General features: G+C 41.3%; 1 protein-coding gene across 1 annotated transcript; it reads left to right on the forward strand.

Moving 5' to 3' along the window:
* Positions 1 to 9051: 9051 nt before the first annotated feature.
* LOC114219290 (interferon-induced very large GTPase 1-like) lies at positions 9052 to 16302 on the forward strand. Its single transcript, XM_028116785.2, is given in 3 exon segments — positions 9052 to 10900; positions 10903 to 11353; positions 11355 to 16302. Coding segments are annotated over 3 exon segments (7047 nt in total). The 5' UTR covers positions 9052 to 9252.
* The last annotated feature ends 228 nt before the right edge of the window (positions 16303 to 16530 follow it).

Below are 16530 nucleotides of genomic sequence, written 5' to 3' on the forward strand. Positions count from 1 at the left end.
TTCACTATTTCAAATATTTTATTGAGGTCTACTATAGTACCAAGCCCTGGGATGCAAAAATGACTACATAACAGCCTGTGCCCTCAAAGAGTGAAAATCTAGTGGGCAAAAGACATAAAAACATAATTATAAGACCTAGCAGTATTACAGAACAGTAAGTGAGATGTACAGGGTATTAAAGAAATACAGGCCTGGTGCCCACAGAACTTAGGGGCAATTAAGAAAGGTTTCCTGAAGAAAGTAAAATCTAGGGGTGCTTGGGTGGCTCAGCCGTTAAGCGTATGCCTTCAGCTCAGGTCATGATCCCAGGGTCCTGGACTCGAGCCCCATATTGGGCTCCCTGCTTGGCGGGGAGCCTGCCTCTCCCTCTTCCACTCCCCCTGCTTGTGTTCCTAATCTCGCTCTCTCTCTCTGTCAAATAAATAAAATCTTAAAAAAAAAAAAGTAAAATCTAGGTTAAATCTTAAAGGAAGAGAATGTTGGAGAACAGGGTACATGGAAGGGCATGAACAAAAGATCAAGGACCCTCAGGGACTGATTAAAAGGAGTTTGCAATTTAACACACAAACAAGGAGCTACAGAGGTTTTTATTAAACAAGAGGCTGGGGGTGCCTGGCAGGCTCAGTTGGTGCAGCATGCGACTCTTGATCTCGGGTTGTGAGTTCAAGCTCCACACTGAGTGCTGAGATTACTTAAAAAAAAAAAGTCTTTTAAAAAATATAGAAAAAATAAACAAGAGCGTGACTTGATATTTGTCTTTTAGTAAGATAATTGAGGCAACAATGTGGAGGATGAGAGATTGGCAAGGACAATTAGCACACACACAAAAAAGATAAGGGCCTGAAATAAGGCTCAAACGGCATGTGATTATTAAATGAACAAATGATTTCACAAATTAGAGATAAGGGAGACAAATTTACAAGCATTAGCTGAGGCATCTAGGATATCCCGGTGGCTATATCCAGAAGGCATCTGGAAATATAGATCCAGAGTTTTCTAACCCAGCTGACTAAGGTTATGGGTGTGCCATTAAGCTAAGTAACTACAGGTGGAAAAAGGTGTAGATAAGATCAGTATGATGTGCCTGTGGGTCAGCCAAGTGATGATGAAAAAGCAGACAGGTGAACGTACAAGTCTGGACTAGAGATGAAGAATTGGATTCATCAGTGGCAGCAGCTACGGCCAAGGCACAGGAAGGAAATCTCCCGGGGAGAGACCATATATCAAGAAATAACTTAGGAAGTAATAAAGCTAACATTTCCCTAGTACTTACTATGGCTCATTCAATCCTCACAACAATCTATGCAGTAGATACTATTATCCTATATTACAGGTAAAGTAATTTTCCCAATATTACAAGACACTTAAAGAACAGTGAAAAAGCAAGGCCTAGGAGAGATTAGAGGAGAACTGGGAGCAAGCAATATTAGAAATCCAGTTAAAAGATTCAAGAAGTTATCTGATCAATATCATGGAAAATTCAAGAAAGACAAAAAAAAAACGAAGAAGAAGAAAATAAAGGAGGGTGAGACCTAGAATATTTCACAATTTGGGGACATTAATAGTTACAATTTACTTTACTTGTACAATTTGTTTCAGGAAGGACAAAGAAATATACTGGATTGGGTTGCAAAATGAGTTGAGGAAGTAAAAACAGTGATCATAAGACTAGTCTCTCAAAAGGTCCAGCAATAAAGGAAGCAGGAACTAATGTTTACTAAGCCATAACATTTATAGTGCTGGGCAGCAGGGCAGGTGCACCACATATCTCATCTAACATTTGCATTTTAAAAGATGCAAAAGATTTCGGAAACACTATAAAGCCTGTTCAAAGTCACACAGCCAGTAAGTGGCAATGGAAACATTTACACTCAAGGTGACATAAAGCTGACCAGAGAGCTATTTTAAAATACAACATACAGACTGGAAAATTATTTAAGATTCCAATCTGTGCATTGGTTTTGTAACGTTCGGTGCGATAGTATCTAATTTGCCTTAAGAAAGCAACACAAAGGGCACCTGGGTGGCTTGGTCCAGTAAGCATCTGCCTTCAGCTCTGGTCATGATCCTGGGGTCCTGGGATCGAGCCCAGCATCGGGCTCCCTGCTCAGCGGGAAGCCTGCTTCTCCCTCTCTGCTTCTCTTGCTCTTTCAAATAAATAAAATCTTTATTTTTTTTTTAAGATTTTATTTAGTTGTCAGAGAGACAGAGCAACAGAGCGAGAGCGCACAAGCAGGGGGAGCAGCAGGCAGAGGGAGAAGCAGGCTCCCCGCTGAGCAAGGAGCCTGACGTAGAACTCCATCCCAGGACCCCGGGATCATGACTCGAGCCAAAGGCAGATGCATTTAACTGACTGAGCCACCCAGGCATCCCTAAATAAAATCTTTAAAAAAAAGAAAGCAACACAAAATTGACTTGAGAACAAATGAACCTTGCTGGGAAGAATGTCAACTTTAGCCTACCTGCAGTGTACCTATTAAAAAAGTTTTCAGGGGCACCTGGGTGGCTCAGTTGGTTAAGCAACTGCCTTCGGCTCAGGTCATGATCCTGAAGTCCCAGGATCCAGTTCCTCAGTGGGCTCCCTGCTCAGCGGGGAGTCTGCTTCTCCCTCTGAGCCTCCCCCCCTCTTGTGCTCTCTCTCATTCTCTCTCTCTCAAATAAAAATAAATAAATAGATAGGTAGATAAATAAACAAGCAAGCAAGCTTTCAGGGATGCCTGAAAAGTGAGTTAAGAGTCTGTCTTGGGCTCAGGTGAGCCTCTGCCCACCACTGCCCCTGCTTTTTGCTCTCTCTCTCACTCTGACAAATTTAAAAAAAAGCTTAAAAAAAAAGCTTTCAAAAGAACCTATAAATCTATAAAACAAATAGAGTAACCAACTTACTCTCAGTGACCAACTTTGCTATGTCGTTCTCACCTTCAGTGAAGGAAAAGAGAACAATCGCAGATAAATTTATAATTCAAAAGATAAAGTTTCTCCCCTTCCCTTCCAAGCAAAGACTTAACCAAGTACAACCCTACAACACATATATCATTATATCATTAAGTCATTAAGTCAATTAGCTAAACTAAAGAACCCAAGTACTAGGAGGGCTTCACAGAGACAGGTTGGATTTCCTACAGTGATATTTGAGGAATGTGTTGGATTTGGGTAAAGGAGAGAATGGCGCATTACAGGTGGAGGAAACACCTAAAGACCATGAGATAGTAAAGAGGCTTTCTGAGAACAAAAATAAAACCAATGTGGCTTGAGCCTAGAGAGCCAGGAGAAAAGTGGCCCAAAATGAAATGGAGAAGAGGGGCAGCAGTATTTTGGTCTTTATTCGAGGAGAATGCGAAATGTTTTGAGAGTTCTAAGCATGTGAGGCATTGAGACACCTGCAGTTTTAAATGATTATTCTTGAATATATCAGAGCTCCTCCCAAAAGCCATTCTCATGCCTAGACAACACACAAACTTCCTTTGCAAGTCATACATGGAGATTACTCACATAAAGGGGGACAAAAAACCGCTTCAAGTTGAATTCTATGTCAAAGGAAGATACCCTGAAAAAAAGAGTAGTTTAAACGATGGCAGCGACTTAGAAAGTGACCAGTGAACTTCATCTACATATACGAAAAATAGCGTTTACAGTTGTTTCTCTGTTACAAATAACTTCTAAATACACGTATCAGAGAAACTGAATGGCTACTAACATTTAACAGTGACAGAAAATTACAATTTAATATTTAAAAATAAAATAATGAGCTTGATTAAAGGCTTTGGTGCCCAGACAGCTTTCTCTGTCTTGAGGTGCCATCTATCCCTTCACACATTTTTTTCCTAAATCAATTCCAGACTTCCTTAGCCCATTTTTGTTTTGCTTTTTAAATAAAATGTCTTCTGATTCATAACTTTCTTTACTACCAGCTTGAGAGATGCCACAGGATCTGGGGGGCACGTAACAAATCTCCAAGGTTTAAAGGGCTGCCAGCCATGCGGGCGCCCCACGGTAACTTTCCCACCCTCCCCATCCCCCAAAATCCCCAGGACTCGCGGAGCCTCCCGCTCTCTCGGCTTCCGGCCCCCTCCTCTGCCCTTTGGCCCAGGGCAAGGCCAGGCAGGCCCGCAGGGCGGGAGATGCAGCCGCCACTTCTTTCCCCTTCCCTCCAGCTGAGGCGGGTGGACCCAGGCGGGAAGTGAGGAACGGATCGGGGAGCATGGGCACTACCTGGGGCCGGAGCCCGACAGCGCGGACCTTGTCAAGAAAGGCAAAGCCGGGTAGCCCCCACCGCGCGGGTGGTAAAAAGGTGGGCGTCGGGGAGCTCTCCAAGTGCCCAAAGCCAGCAGCCGGTAATGCTGGTTTTATAGAATGAGTTTAGAAGTGTTCCCTCTTCCTCAATATTTTGAAAGCATTTCAGGAGAATTGGTGTTAATTCTTGAAATGTTTGGTAGAATTAGTGAAACCATCTGGTCCTGGAGTTTTTGTGTGGTGGGAGTATTTTTGTTTGTTTCTTTTTTACTGTCTCACTCTCTTGACTGGTTATTGGTCTTTTCAAATTTGCTATTTCTTCCTGATTCCGTTTTGGTAAGTTGTGTGTTTCTAGAAATGCAACCATTTCTTCTAGATTATGTAATTTTTCATAGTAGTGTCTAATACTTCTCTGTATTTCCATAGTATCATATATATATATATATATACACACACTATAGTATAGTTGTAATGTCTCCTCTTTAATTTCTAATTTTATTTGAGTCTTTTTTTCTTAGCCTAGTTGAAGATTTGTCAATTTTAGCTTTTTGAAGAACCAGTTTTTAGTTTCATTGATCTTTTCTATTGTTTTCTGGTCTCTATCTCATTTATTTCCACTGATTTTTATTATTTCCTTCCTTTTGCTAACTTTGGGCTTAATTTGTTCCTGTTTCTATTTCCTTGAGGTATAATGTTAGGTGTTTGAGATCTTTATAATTTCTTAATATATGCATTTATTGGGGTGCCTGGGTGGCTCAGTCGGTTAAGTGTCTGACTCTTGATTTCAGCTCAGGTCATGATCTCAGGCTCATGAGATCGAGTCCCACTTTGGGCTCCATGCTGAGCATGGGGCCTGCTTAAGATTCTCTCTCTCTCCCCCTCTGCCCCTTCCACTCCTCATGCTCTCTTTCTCTCTAAAAAAATTAAAATAAAAACTATATATGCATTAATTGCTGTAAACTTGCCTCTCAGAACTGCTTTTGTTATATTCCACTGTTTTGTTTTGTTTTTTTAAGAAAAACAACCAAAACACCTAAAGTGAAAATGGTTTTTCACAGAAAGAGCTGCTGCACCAGGGCTATGAGGTGTGATTGATGATATACTTGGGAGTTGGGGGAGGTACGGAGAAAGGGAGGTGTCCAAAAGGACTTTCATATGCTAAAGAGGACCTAACAAGATTTCTGAGGCCTTGCCATTGTCAAGTTAAAGTTATTTTTCCCTCTAGCAAATCATTAACATTAAGACCTCTGGGAGTTTCCTTCTGGAAGTTAGGTTACTGATAAGAATGCTTTTTCAGGGCCCTGGGTGGCTCAGTCATTAAGTGTCTGCCTTTGGCTCAGGTCCTGATCCCGGGGTCCTGGGATCAAGCCCCATCTTGGGCTCCCTGCCCAACAGAGAGTCTGCTTCTCCCTCTCACCCTACCCAACCCCCCCTTGCACACTCTCTGTCTCTCTCTCAAATAAATAAATAATTTTCTAAAAAAGATTGTAAGGGGCGACTGGGTGGCTCAGTTGTTAAGCATCTGCCTTCGGCTCGGGTCATGATCCCGGGGTCCTGGGATGGGGCCCCGGATTGGGCTCCCTGCTCAGCAGGAAGCCTGCTTCTCCCTGTCTCACTCCCCCTGCTTGTGTTCCCTCTCACTGTGTCTCTCTCTGTTAAATAAATAAATAAAATCTTTTTAAAAAATTTAAATAAAAAAATAAATAAATAAGATTATAAAAATATTAGCTGGGCTTGTAAAAAGCATAGACGACACTAGAGAATCCCTTACTGTAGAGATAAAAGAACTAAAATCTAGTTAGGCTGAAATTAAAAATGCTATTGCCAAGATGGAGTCCCAAGTGGAGGCCATAAAAAGAAGGATGAGCAAAGCAGAAGAGCTAAGCAGTGATATAGAACATAAAATGATGGAAAACAAGGAAGCTGAAAAGAAGAAAAAAACTATTAGATCATGAAGGTAGACTTAGGGAACTCAGTGATTCCATAAAGCAAAATAATAGCCATATCATAGGAGTCCCAGAATATGAAAAGCAGGAAAAAGGGGCAGATGGTTTATTTGAACAAATTATAGCTGATAACTTCCCTAATCTGGGAAAGGAAACAGGTATTCAAATTCAAGAGGCACAGAGAACACCCCTCAAAATCAACAAAAAGAGATCAACACCTTGACATATTACAGCAAAGCTTGCAAATTACAAAGAAAAAGAGAAAATCCTGAAAGCAGCTCAGGACAAGAGATCCTTAACCTACAAGGGTAGACACATAAGGCTGGCAGACCTGTCCATAGAAACCTGGCAGAAGATCAACAAGGAAGCAAGGGCTTTGAAGGACACACTGGACCAGATGGACTTAACAGAAATATTCAGAGTATTTCATCCTAAAGAAGGAGAATATACATTCTTTTCGAGTGCACATGGGACATTCTCCAAAATAGACCACATATTGGGTCACAAATCAGGTCTCAACTGGTACCAAAAGACTAAGATCATACCATGCATATTTTCAGACCACAACACTATGAAACTTTAAGTCAACCACAAGAAAAAATTTGGAAGGACTACAAATACATGGAGGTTAAAGAGCATCCTACTCAAGAATGAATGGGTCACCCAGGAAATTAAAGAAGAATTTAAAAAATACATGGAAGCAAACAAAAATGAAAACATGACAGTTCAAAACCTTTGGGATGCAGTAAATGTGGTCCTAAAAGAGAAGTATATAGCAAATACAGGCCTTCCTCGTGAAAGAAGAAAAGTCTCAAATACACAACATAACCTTACAACTAAAGGAGCTGGAAGAACAGCAAATAAAGCCTAAATCCAGCAGGAGAAGAGAAATAATAAAGATTAGAGCAGAAATTGATGATATAGAAATTAAAAAAAAAAAACAACAGAACAGATCAATGAAACTAGGAGCTGGTTTTTTAAAAGAATTAATAAGATTGATAAACCCTGGGGAGGCAAGATGGTCAGTAGGGGATCCTGTTTCAACTGTTGCCCTGAATTTAGCTAGATATCTATCAAACCATTTTGAACACCCACGAAATCAGCCTGAGATGTAAGAATATATATCTGGATTTCTACCAGCAGAAAAGCGACTGCTTTTTGCAAGGTAGGACGTTTGGAGTCATGAATCTGTGGGGAGATATCAGAAGATAAACAGAAGGGGGAGATATCAGAAGATAAACAGAAGGGGGAGGGAGCCTCCATAAGCTGGCTCCTGGAAAGTGATATAACACCTCAGCACAAAATCAGAATCCTTAGGAATCTGCACTAGTGAGAAACATCCCTCTCTGAAAGGGGCTCTGGAAATGAAAAGGCAGAATTCTAGGTAGGGCATTGTGGTCTTGGAATACGAGGAACAGGGCAAAATGGGGTTCCTGAACCAGTAGAGTGCCCGAGCAGTGGAGCCAGGAAGCAGGTTATGGTCAGCAAGCCCAGGAAGGGACTCTCAGCTCGGATCGCCATAAACCACGAACCACGTGGTCGATAACTGTTCTCTTGGGCAGCCTGAAAAAATCTGGAACCTGTGCCCGTGACCCAAAAAAAACTCACAGAGTGGTAGCAGCCCAGAAAGGGCTTAAGATCAGCACCCAGACATGATCCAGGAGCTTCAGGTGCACACCCGAGCCCACAGCTGCTCACAGTTTTATTTTATTATTATTTTATTTTATTATCTTATTTTATTTTTAAAGATTTTATTTATTTATTTGACAGAGAGAGAGAGAGAGAGGGAGAGAGAATGAGCCAGTGGGTAGAGGCAGAGGGAGGAGAAGCAGACTCCTCACTGAACAGGGAGCCCAACATGGGGCTCAATCCCAGGAACCCTGTGATCATGACCTGGACTGAAGGCAGATGCTCAACAGACTGAGCTACCCAGGCATCCCTACAAGCTCATTTTAAAGGATAGAAGAGTAAATAAATATCATGAAACAGCTTAAGAAGAAGTGACAGAAAGATGGAAAGAAACCACTCAAAATAGACTTGACAGAAACTAACAGGAAATATAATTGGTGGTGCCACTCTTGTTTTTTGTTTTTTGTTTGCTATCAAATATTTTTTGTTTCCAATTTTTATTTAAATTCCAATTAGTTAACATACAGTGTAAAATTAATTTCAGGTATAGAATTTAGTGATTCATCACTTCCATACAAAGCCCAGTGCTTATCACAAGCACCCTCCTTAATCTCCATCACCCATTTAAGCCATCCCCCACCTACCTCCCCTCCAGTAATCCTCAGTTTTTTCTATAGAGTTAAGAATCTGTTTTCTGGTTTGCCTCTCTTTCCCTCCACCCCATGTTCATCTACTTTGTTTCTTAAATTCCACATATCAGTAAAATCATATATGGTATTTATCTTTCTCTGACTTATTTTGCTTAGCATAATACTCTCTAGCTCCATCCACATCCTTGCAAATGGCAAGATTTCATTCTTTTTATGGTTGCTCTTGTTTTTAAAACAAACATTAGGCTATCAAACTCATGCATATTTCTGAACTCCAACCCTCAGGTGAATGCATGCAATCAATTCAAAATACCAAAAGCCAGACTATTAAATTGCAGCTCACCCTGGTAACTAAAAAACAATCTATGTTGAGAACACCCACAAAGATGTCTTTCAAAAAAATATATTAAGAAGCAATGTTAACAAAATATATTTTTTGGAACAATGAAAGGAGGAAATGAGAAAGGCTTGAAGATTTGAATCTTTAGTATACTCATCCTTTTGGCCATATGGCTGATACTTCCTAAGGTCATGACACAGGCTAACTGAGTAATTTTTCTTCCCACAGTCATGGCCACAGCAAAGTCCACCCCGATGAGCCCCTGCTCAGAGGCAAAAGAAGGCATGATATCCAAGAGATGCTGACAAAAGTAGGACTGGCACTTGAGTACTGGTTACCCAAGTTGCAGGAACATCTGGGTGTGACCTGTGCCCAGGCCTTATAACACCTAGAAGAAAAAGACCTCCAAAAGCTGAAATCCCAAGCACGACATTCCTGGGAAAAAAGAGCCCTGGAGATGCTTCTTAACCTGTCACACTCAGATAGTCTTTCAGAGTTACAGGAGTCTGTGTTGGAAATGAGAAAGAAAATGCAGAAGCAGGCAGAGCAGGCACAGCAGGAGCTAAAAGACTTGCTGTCAGAAAGGAGGCAGCAACAGGAAGAAGCAGTGAGGAAAAAAGAGGCAGAGCTTAGGCAGGCAATGGAGATCCCCGAAAAGTACTGGCTACCTCCCCAAAAGTCCCTAAAAGAAGTCATGGAAAACATTCAGAAACAACTCAACTTCATGGAGGAGACACCATCTCACAGGCAAAACCTCCCAGATAGAGATCTGGTGAGATGGGCATCTGGAGGGTTGGCCCTGCATGGGCTTTACAAAACCAGCAATCAAAGGGATCTGATAGAGAAGAGAGAGGAGCTACTCAGTGTCCCAAAGGAGTTCTCACTCTTTGGCCCTGAGCAGGGCACAAGGATGGAAACAAAAGAATTTACATCTTTTCAAGCAGAATCCATGTTCACCCAGATTATGGAGAAGCTGGGCTTCAGTGCAGCTGCCTCAGCCAAGGGTGAAGGTTGGAGATTTAGCCTGGAAGCTAGTGTAGATCACAGCAAATATTCAGAATCTAAGAAAACCCGACAATCACATTCTGAGCACTCTTATTTTTGCTCAACCAAGTTCAGCTACATCCCACTGGCTTCCTGCCACTTTCCCATTGATCAGCTCCAGTTATCCAAGGCTGCTCTGCAGGAATTGAAATGCACTGAAGATCTTCTGGGTCAGTCTGCGGGCCTAGACAGACTCCCCTTGCTAAAGGCCGGGACTGAAGCCTTCTTCCACAGGTTTGGCTCTCATGCTAATCAGGGCCCTCTGCACCTGGGAGGAATCTACTGGTGGAAAGCCATTTCAGAGGGTTTCCAAAGTGAGCAACTGGCAGAAGTGAAAAAGCAGTCAGCAGAAGCCCTGGATATTTATATAAAGGGCAGCTACAGTGGCCTTGGAATGCGAGTTGCTGCAGGTGTGGATGGGACAGACTCTTATTCAAAAACAGACTCTGAGAGCACAAGCTTCCAAAATCTCCAAACCAAAATCCAATTATTGGTGGCCCAGACAGGTGGCCCACCAGAAGCAAATGGCCTTTTCCAGTGGAAAGCTGGCCTAGTGGCCAGTAATCAAACCTGGTGTGTCACTGACCAGGGAATTCAGCTGGTGCCCATTTGGGACATCCTCCTCTCCAGCCACAGAAGTGATTTTAAGGATCCTCTTCAGGTAGCTATCTGCCTGAAAGACAGCTATACTGCTCTCATTGGCTTGATTTCCCAGATCCAGAAGGGAGAGGAATTATTGAGTGTTGTGAAGGAGGCTAGGGTTTTCCTAGAAGAAGTGAAATCCTGGGAGGTATCTGATCCTGAAGAGCAGCTTAAAAAACTGATAAATTTCATGCAAATGTTGAGTCAAAAAATAAAAACTTATGACACTTGGATTAACATATGCCTCACAGATAGGGATCTACAGAATTTTCTGGTAAACACTGTCAACTTTTGCAAAAGGTCTCCCATATATAAAACAAAATTTATTAAATCTCAGTTGCGCAGCCTTTTGGATCCTCACATCTATAGTGTGACAAACTTTCCTCAGGCTCATTCTATCATGCAATGGATCTTCTGGTCAGAGAGCAGAAGCATATCAACATCTCCCAATTTTCTGAATTAATTAAAATCTTAAAAGAAACCAAAAATGACTTCATGGAAGTGAACACCAAATCTGAGTCCCCAGAAATAGTGGAGGAAGCCCAAAGAAAGGCAACTTATAAGGTCAGCCAGTCTCTTGGCTGCTTCTTGAATTACCTCCAAAAAATAGAGCAGCCAGACATACAGTGCTTGCTACTTTCCACTGCAGCTGGTGCAGGTTATCACATGGTAAACAATACTTTTCAGTATCTCCTAGGGTGTGATGAGTTAGAATTCCTACTGAGTGAAATGCAAACTGCCCATGATAAATACCAGGAGCTCAAAAATATTTGCAGCTACAGGGCTCAAGCATTCCTGGTGCTCACATGTCTGACAGCCACTGTTACAGCTCTTTCTCCAAAGGAGAAAACACAACGCTTGACATTTATAAGAGCGCATGAGACAATCATTGTCTGAAGAAGTTGTACATGTCCTCACCAAACCTGGAGCAGATTATGATTGGGAAAACCTAGAGAAAGACTTGAGATTGCTCATTGATGGGAATTATGAAGCCACCATCTCTTCATTGCAAATGGATGAGGTGAAAAAACATTTGCAAGGTATCTTCCATGAAAAGGAACCGCCTCAGGAACCACATGATAATGAAAGCAACAAATGGGAGGCCACAGAAAATGCAGCCTTCTTAGAATTACTCCAGCGTCTAGGCCTAGAACAGTACTACCCAAAAAGGATGAGCAGAGCTAACTTCCATCTGATCTACAAGACTTCTGTGTATAACACCCAGCCCAGCTCTGAGCGGGAGCTTCCCTTCTACTTCCTACAGAAGTTACTAATGCTAGATTATGGGCTGAGATACCTGGTCTTCAAAGACGATGGAAACACAGAGAATCAAGTCTCTCCAAGTGCCTCAAATCAGAAAAATGAGGCTTTCGATCCATATGAAGACTTTTCTGAAGACAGTGATAGTCCCACTAATCCTTCAGCCACTAATTCCAGGCCCCATATTCACCCTATGGATATTCAGATGGCAATTCTTCACTGTACAGATGATTTTGCAAGACAATATATTCTGTCCAAACTTTCCATTTGTCAGTTTGCCCTCCCTCTTCTTACACCTAATCCCTGCAATTCTGAAACTGAATTCTCTCTGTGGTCTCTCAGTCAAATTAGGAGAAGCTGGCAGCAAGCAAGGAAATCACCAAAAGAGGAGAAGAACAATTGTAACAATCAGCAGATGTGTCGTGTCTCTACCCCCATTGTGTCCTTTATTAGGGTTGGAAATGGCTTCTCTGCTTCCAAATCTCAGATTATGAAGTGTCTTCTCAGTAAACATTAACATGATATCTTTTTTCATTGACACTGCAGAGGGAGCAGCAAAGACTATCTCTTGATGGTGGGTGTAGTGGAAATCTGCTGGTTCTGTCCTGGGGGGGAAGATAAGAACAGATTTGACAACTGTTTGACCTTCACCAATCTTCATGGAGATGCCAAGGAACATAAGAAGCAACTCACCTTCCTGCAGGAGATCTCTTCTCTCATTGTGGTGCTCATGGCAACTTCTGATGACAATAAAGAAAACCAAAAAATTGTCCGTGGCCTGTGTCAGCTATCAAAACCTTTGATCTGTTTGTTGGATGACAAAGAAAAAATCAGGGCCAATAATTCTGGACAAAAGGTGAGAATTGGGATCAGGAACAGAAATGAGGCAGAATTAACAGAGGAGCTCAAAACTACAATCAGAGATTTGCTAGAGTTCTCTGACACTGCTTTGAGCTTAGAGGACTGTGCCCAGATTGCTCGAAAGCAAGGATTCCTTATTGATGAGGACCAGGGAAACTGCAAATAAGCCAAAGAAAAGGCAGAGATTCTCATGACCCTATTAGGAGACATGCAGATATCTCAGATGAAGGAAAAATTACTACCCCTTCAGGGACAGCTCTGGCATCTTTGGTGTAAAAAGGACAAAGAACTCTATCATCTGAGAGAAAAGGGAAATTGGAGCATTGAACAACACAAGAGTGAGATTGAGGTAGATAAACAATTAATACGGAGGGAACAATTGACCAGAGCTTTTCCTCTCAATGAGTTAATGCAATCTGTCCTTATAATTAGCCAAAAACATTCAGAAACTCATACCAAACTCTACTTCTTACAATGGCTGAGTGTGTTCTTGGACAACCTGACTGCAGGACACTTGGAAAAACTGAATGAAAAGAAAAAGTCTTTGTGGTCATCGGTACAAAAAGAAAAGCAAAAGGCACCAAAGAACACCTCCCTGAAACATTGGCAAAATGAGATAGAAGCTATTTCTACAGAGATTAGTGACTGCACCTTGGGAATTGAGCAACTTCTCAGAGAAGTAGGCCAGATCTACGAAGCTCTGGAAGAAATTTCTTCCACAAAAGATATTGTTTTTCTCTCCCTTCCCCAGATTGCTGCAGATCTAATGATATCTGGTGTTCCCATTGAGCTGATGGATGGGGATGCTTCATATGTGCCTCTAAAATGGGTAGCAGCTATTTTTGACAAGGTCTCTGAGAAACTTGGAGACAAACGGCTGTTTGTTCTCTCTATCCTTGGCCTGCAGAGCTCAGGGAAGTCCACCCTGCTGAATGCCCTTTTTGGGCTACAGTTCACTGTCAGTGCTGGGAGGTGTACCCGGGGGGCCTACATGCAGCTCCTGAAGGTGGAGGAGACATTCACAGAGGAACTTGGATTTGACTTTATGCTTGTTGTGGACACAGAAGGAATTCGGGCCCCAGAACTCAGCAGCAAATCCCAGGATCATGACAATGAGTTGGCAACCTTTGCTATCGGACTTGGAAACTTGACTCTGATCAATATTTTTGGGGAAAATCCATCAGAAATGCAAGATATTCTACAAATAGTTGTCCAAGCCTTTCTAAGGACGAAAGAAGTAAAAATCTCCCCAAGTTGCCTTTTTGTCCATCAGAATGTGGGGGAAGTTACAGCTAAAGACCAAGCTGTGGAAGGACTAAGACGGCTAGAGCAGCGACTGGATGAAATGGCAGCAACAGCGGCTGGACAAGAACAGTGATCAGGTGTAACCCACTTCAGTGATGTCATTAAGTTTAATATCAATACTCACGTCTACTACTTTGCTCACCTTTGGGATGGCAATCCTCCAATGGCCCCTCCGAATCCTTGCTACAGCCACAATGTCCAGGAATTGGAAAGTAGAATTCTTCTGACAGCCAAACAGGAATCTAGGGGAGGCATCATGAAGATATCAGATGTAAAATTCTGAGTTCAAGATTTGTGGAGAGCCCTGGTGAGTGAGAATTTTATTTTCAGTTTCAGGAACACCCGAGAGGTCATGGCCATGAGCAAATTGGAAACCATGTATAACTACTGGACCTGGGAGCTGAGGAGTCATGTGCTGGGCTTGCAGAACCAGCTGATCAACCAGATTGAGAATGGAAAAATCCAGACATTCAAAACAAGCACACTTGAGGCTCTAGTCACAGAAAAATATGAAGCCATCAAGCAAGAACTTGAAAAATATTTTAATGAAGATCCAGATAGTGAAATACTGGTTCAGTGGAAAGCAAATTTTGAAAATAAGCTAATACTCCTTAAAGAGGCACTTATTTTAGACAGCCAGAAAAAAGCCAATGAACTTATTAGTTTTAAGAAAAGTCAAGAAAAACTTGACAAAGAAAAGTCAGGTTATGAAAAGGAATTATTAGAACAAAGCCGAATGTTGGCTTTAACTGTAAAAGGCACAGAATTGAGTGAGGAAGAGCTACATGAGAGGTTCAATCAAGTTTGGGAAACATGGGTCTGTGAGGTTTCCTCAACTCTCCCACCAGTAACAGAGCCTGACATAGATGTGGATACTGAAAACATCCTTTTGGAGTATTTCAAAAAGGAGAGAAACATTGTGGACATGCTGGAGAAAAAATCTGGAGAAAAGTTTCAAATCAAGTATGACAAACATGTCAAAATGATGAGATCTGGCTTATTTTCAAAGCAATTAAAGAACTATGATAAAAAGTCCATAGATAAGACTACTGACCACATTGTTTCAAGAATTACTGAAACTGTTAAGAACATTCAGAAGCAACAGCGTGATTACAATCCAAGTTATTTCCATGAAATCCTGAGAATAACAGATAAGGAAGTGAAATCTGCACACACTGAGGGAAGATACACATTTACAAATAAATATCAATTTGACTTATCTTTGTATTTATTCCAAAAAGCATCAGAGAATTTTAGAGAGATGCACAGGGCATTCAAGAAAGCAAATGATCCTGTAAACTACCTGGCAAGCAAGAAAGAGGATTTCTTCATGAGTTTTAAGATCTCTTGTCAAGGAGCAACCTCAATCAAAACATTTGTTGATTTTCTGTGGCACAAACTCACTCCTGCTATCTCCACCACCATATGGAGAAAAGTAGCCCCTAAAATTGCTGGGGACATCCGAACTACCTGCTCTGCTTTCAGTGAAAACAGGGCTAACCTGGAGAAACACATTCTTATCTCTCTGGCAGAAGAAGAAAATTTTGATAATTACTGGGATTACCTTCATAAATCAGAATCGTTTTTTAGGGATTACATTAAAAACCATATTAAAACATATTGTTCAGACAAAGAAAGTGAAAAAATAAAGACTTTTTTAAAAATAAGTTTAGATGAGATCGAGAATGCCATCCTCTCAGCTATTTATGAGTCCACAGTAATAGCTAAAGATAAAAGCAGCACTGTGTCTGAGTGGTTGGATTTGTTCTGTGATCACCTGGGGAGTAATCTGATCTTCCCACAAAAAGACCTGATAAGCATTGAACACCAAGAGATAAAAGATATTGAATTTCTCAAAGGAGCTATGAGTGAAGCTTTGGATCCTACAATGAAGAGAGTAGAACAGAACTGTTTGAATATGTCTGTACAAGAAATGGTTCCAGAAATTGAGGAAATGCTCTTTGAGTATCTCTGCAGCTGCTGGAAAAAATGTCCCTGCTGTGGAGCAATTTGTACAAACACAATCCCTACACATGAAGGAGACCACAGGGTTCCCTTCCACCCTCCTTTTGCTGTTGGTGGAGGTCATTTTTATAAAGCAGACAACTTTGTCATCCATTGCTGTACTAATTTGGTAGCAAGTGATTGTTTACTGGTTTTGAGAGATGACTGGTGAATCCCATTTAAGAACTATCGACAGGCAGGAGGGGAGTATGCCACATGGAGCATCACCCCAGACTCATCCACCCAGCCATACTGGAAATGGTTTGTCTCTCACTTCAGATCAAAGCTAGAAGAAAAATATCAGAGAAAATTTATAAATAAAGGTAAAATCCCTGATGCATGGGCCCAAATAAAAAAGCAGGATGTGCTTGATGACTTGAAAAAACAGTAAAACTCAATGACCCCAAAAGAGCCCCAGTATCTGAACACGAGTCCCTATTTGGGGACTTGAACAAACTAAAATACCTCCTCCTCACAATAAGAATACTAATTATTTCCTTTTTTCAAATGAAAAATCTAAAAATGAATCAACTAACATTTCAAGAGTTGAAGATTTCCTGTGAAAAGACTTCATTCTTTGTCTCAATTTCTTCTGGTTTAAAAATAAATTACTAAAATA

Source organism: Eumetopias jubatus, unplaced genomic scaffold (genome assembly GCF_037043125.1).
Source record: "Eumetopias jubatus isolate StellerSeaLion01/CBP00866 unplaced genomic scaffold, mEumJub1_p1.0 scaffold_13, whole genome shotgun sequence".
Lineage (NCBI taxonomy): Eukaryota > Metazoa > Chordata > Mammalia > Carnivora > Otariidae > Eumetopias > Eumetopias jubatus.